The 4,593-nt window shown below is 44.5% G+C and overlaps 1 protein-coding gene across 2 annotated transcripts in view; it reads right to left on the bottom strand.

Annotated features, from left to right (window-relative positions):
• Positions 1-7: 7 nt before the first annotated feature.
• The window catches only part of tmed6 (transmembrane p24 trafficking protein 6), a 10,211-nt gene continuing 5,625 nt past the window's right edge, over positions 8-4,593 (bottom strand). Inside the window, exons 1-4 of one of the 2 annotated variants that reach the window (XM_023420385.2) lie at positions 2,070-4,203; positions 944-1,070; positions 725-864; positions 8-238 (exon numbers count right to left, since the gene is read on the bottom strand). In XM_023420385.2, the coding sequence (XP_023276153.1) occupies positions 17-238; positions 725-864; positions 944-1,070; positions 2,070-2,273 (693 nt within the window). In that variant the 5' untranslated portion in view covers positions 2,274-4,203 and the 3' untranslated portion in view covers positions 8-16. Of the gene's footprint in view, positions 239-724; positions 865-943; positions 1,071-2,069; positions 4,204-4,593 lie in introns of those variants that run through there. The other variant, XM_023420384.2, reaches the window with a different exon arrangement.

Below are 4,593 nucleotides of genomic sequence, written 5' to 3'. Positions count from 1 at the left end.
TGTGCAGGTTCTGCTCTCAGCATCTCGGCCGACTGGCGTCCGTGTGGAAGAGTCTCTTGAGGACGCGGAGCTGCAGGTATCCCGACAGGAGGATGACAAAGCTTTGGGTCGCCGACCACCAGTTGACGTAATTGAGGTTGGACAGGAGGAGGTGGTGATCCTTCCCTTTCCTCATGCGGGCGAAGTTGTAGTGACGCCACATGTGGAAGATCTGATTCTGGAGCTTCTGTACGCTCTCCTAAACCAAACACAGCACATTGACTAGTTTAATGTTTTTTTAAGGTTTAAGTGGTTACTCAAGGTTTTTGAAGAGTTTAGTTTAGTTGTTGTTTGTATCGTCGCCGAACTTTTGTAAACTTGTAAAACTGTGAAAACTTCAACCATACAGTTGGATTATAAATATTTGATCTTTATTTCTGACATGCTGCTGTAATCTAACCGATATTTAACATGGTTTTATATATCAGTCACAGACGACATTTTACTGCGGGAGACTTTTATTTTTGATATCTTCAGTAGATTTTATGCTTCTGTACTTTTACTTAAGTGAAGGATTTGTGTACTTCTTCCACCTCAGGATCTCTGAACCATTTCTGCTTTGAGGCATTTCATACAGTTTAAATGGCGACATCTGCTGGACGACTCTTGGTACTTGCTCTTTAATGGCTGTAGAGACTGTGTATGTCTTTAAATCTCTATTTATTTTATTTGGAAAGACAAATACCTCAATACCAGTCAAGGTGCTGTTGAGGACTGTCTCCCCCTCCGACTCCTCCAATCCTTCGTAGATGACCCCAAAGTTCAGAAAGACTCTGATTCCTCCAAACTGGTTCTTGTGGTTCCCGAGACACATCCGGTAGAAACCTGTGAGGAGGAAGCTGCAGTTACAGTGTGAACACAGCGGGACGGACGGCGGAGCCCGAAGCGTTTCTGATGATCCCACCTGTCTCCTCGGTCTGGAAATTCATTTGACCGACGGCTTCAGTGACGGACGCCATGAGGGCGCCGTTTGGTGAACTGACCGTCACAAACAGCCGGCGATTGTTGGCCATCCCCGTCACCCACTGCACCTGTGATCACAGACACACGTTTAATATAAGACGGTTAAAAACACACTCACATGACGAGGTTGGTGATAATCTGTATTTTTCTTACTGTGGACAAAACTAAAACCAACAATGAACGTCTCCTACGTATTTTTCCGACATAGATCGACCCAGAAGTTCCCATCACCCTGGTTCCCGCCACAACAAGCTGTGAAAGTCTGAAAAGTCTAAGTCTGAAAATCATTGAAAAGGACAGAAGATCAACTTAAAAACTCTACGTCATGATCGAACTGTAACTGTGGAGCTGTGTTTCTGCACTTCAAATTATCAACGATCAAATCAGGTTTAATCCACATAATGAAAACAAGGACCGGTTGCACAAAACACTTTAACTTTTCTACTTAAGTCTGACACTTAAAGTTTAATTTCTCCTTAGCTGAGGGAACTAGTTAAAGGTGTCGCACAGAATCTCTAAAAAAGGTTCCCATAGTAATTTACAGCGGTGAAAGAGATTTTACAGCAGTAAAACTCTACTGTTTCCATGGAGACCATCAATTTACTGTGATAGGCCAACCTGTTATCACATTAAAGAAGAGCGCCGTTATCTCATCTCCCCGTTGTGTTGACGGGAACTTCACCACGGTGAACTTTCCTGGTTGCTAAGGGCGTCTGTGACTTTAAAGTTATTCTTGAAGTTTAAGTCTGAGATGAGGAGAAACCCTTAAATACTATAGTGAACATTTTAAGGAAACTTGGGAGAAAACTGTTTTTATTTTAAGGAAACTGTAACTCAGACTTAAAGGAAAATCTTAACTTCAGGTGTTTTGTGCAGGTCTGATTTTTTAAATGATAACACACATTTATAAACTCCTATCTGGTAACCCAGGGAAACGCTCACATGTGTAGAAGTCAAACTGGTTCACCTTGAAAGTCAGTGAAGACGAAACACACGCCAGCTCAGACTCCAGCTGTGCGTTCATCTTACATGATCACACAACACACTTATCTTTTATCTTGTCTCACCATGAAGGTGAAGTAGAAGCTTCCACTCTGGTGAGCAAAGTGCCAGAAACACTCCATCCCTGCGGCGGGAACCTCCACGGCGAAGTCATACTTGTCCGACCCCCTGAACAAACCGGCGTCGCCCTCGTCCAGGGAGGGTTCGGACTTTCGGGCCCAGACGCTCCGAGAGCTCAGAGCCACGAGGAGCAGAGCGTTCAGCAGCATGAGTCCAGTCCTGGAGCCGAGGAGCTGCCGCTTCCTCCCGCTCGCTCTCAGGTATCAGCCGGAGAATCATTAACCACCACGACCGACTCTCCGTGACATTTGATAACATATCAGTGTAATGGGACCAAAATCATGCTTTGTATTTGGATACTGGAATTCCCGTCTCGAGGTCGTATCCCTCCGCCGCTCGGACTAGTTCCAGGTCACATCCCTGTTTATCCAGAAAAATATCAAATATGAACCATGTGTGTGAAATTGTGCGAAGTCTTAAGTAACGACTAAAGGTATTTTGTGAGGTCACACTGACCTCGACCTTTGACCTTTGAACACCAAAATCTGATCAGTTCATCCCTGAGTACAAGTGAACGTTTGTGCGTAATTTGAAGAGGTTTCCTTCAAGGCGTTACTGAGATATCGTATCCACGAGAACGTGACGGACAGACGGACAACCTGGAAGCAAAATGGCCGCCGCTCTGACTGTCGGCGGCGCATTTATATTTGTGAGCTGTTTTTAAAGATTAACATCTTCAGTAGGAACCAATGAGCTGAGCGACAGAGGAGGGAGGACAGGAAGTGCTGAGACACAGACAGATTTATTAAGAAAATATTGTTTGACATCTCCATTGTTTACACAATCTATGTATATATATCACCTTTCTAAATTGTTTCTTTTGGAGAATGAAAAACAGCATTTATAAGCAGAATATAAACAAGCAATTACAACTTCTCCTATGAAGAATTATATGATAATGTTTCAGCTGTTTTACTATATTATCATTTATTATCTGCTTATTCAGCAGACTCCAGTTACAGCTGTTAAGGAGATTTAAGGGGGATTTCAGGTCAGCAGGTGACAAAAAACATGTTGTTTTACAGTATAAACCCAATTTATTGATAGAATTTCTTATGAAATAAGTGTAAGTATAAGATTATGTGTGAAATTACATTCGGGTTCATCACCATTAGCAACAGAAACATGAAGGTTTAAAGCCACAAAAGACTGAAACAGAGTCACGTAAATCAGGTGGAGATCGGCTGGATGTTTTTCTAATACAGGTGGATACAGATGTTGCCCAGGTGTGATCTGTGGGCACAAGACCCTCACTTTTTTCATCCAGCTTCATCATGACACTGTGTCGCCATGTCGGTCTCTATATTCGCTTGAAAACCTCGTTATGGTCATTTCTCCTTTAGAGAATCAAGCTGTTTACGTCACCCGCGAAAGAAAAGAATAAAAGTTACGTGATGAAGGTTCTTCACCGCACGCACGTCTTCGATCAGCGGTACGATACCGAAGTTCATCAATCTTCTCTGCAAGAAAGTTGGTGAGTGCGTTTTCCAAATGTAAGTGGATCAAATTAGCTTTGGAGGAGGAATACGACGAGACGACGAAGGTCCAACACACGGAACCTGCTCAAATCACTGAGCGAGGAAGAAAGCCTCCGAGTAATACATGGTGTCGTTTCCCACCTCCATCATGGCAGCGTAAACAGCAGGAGTGGGCTGGGGCCTGGGGGCCGCTGCTGGGGCCCAAAAAGATGGGGATGGTTGAATCGACCATCGATCTGCAGAGCCCCAGACAGGACGTGGTAGGTGTCTATCAGACCTTCATTCGCACTGTTGAACTCACTCATGCACTTCAACGGGTTCACAAATTTGTGCGTGACGCATTTCTTGACCAGCTGGTGGGCCGCGGTCAGAGTCATGTGGAGTTTCCAGAGCGCATTGTTCACGTTTTGGGGGATCTGGCTCGGCCCTCTTTGTTTGAATAGCTGAACCAGATCTTCCAGGGCTTTGACCCTCTCTGCGAGGCGGAGACAGCGACTCTTATTGACCTTCGCCTCAGACGCCATCCAGAAGATGCCCCGGCATAAGCCCAAGATGCTTCCAATGTCTTCCATGACGAGCTGAGAAGGAAAACAGAGAGGAAGTTGACTTAAAGGAGCTGTTAACCTGCAGAACATCTGCAATGAAGAGTTGGAACAGCATGAATCTGAATATAAATGATACTGAGAGGAAAACGGGGGAAACTGTATGTTGATGTTTTAAGCCACGCGTCTCACTGTGTTGTTATATACATGTATCACGTGCTACAGGCCAGAGCTGATAATGAAACCACGTTCAGCCGTCATATCAAACAGCCATTTAAAGCACTTTCCTAGCGGTACAGAAGTGGGCGGGGTTTCCTCAACACTTCCCAACACTGACTATCAGACGGCGCCATTTACATTCCACAGAACACGGCAGAGCGAGGTGAGGTGTGGTTTCCCAAAGACGTTCTTTCTTTCTACCGTCCGTCTTTACTGTAAAGTGTTTTATT

The sequence above is a fragment of the Seriola lalandi genome, unplaced genomic scaffold (assembly GCF_002814215.2).
Source record: "Seriola lalandi dorsalis isolate HSWRI2012SDOR001 ecotype SW California unplaced genomic scaffold, Sedor1 jcf7180002054638, whole genome shotgun sequence".
Lineage (NCBI taxonomy): Eukaryota > Metazoa > Chordata > Actinopteri > Carangiformes > Carangidae > Seriola > Seriola lalandi.
This window is presented reverse-complemented; position numbering and strand designations above follow the sequence as displayed.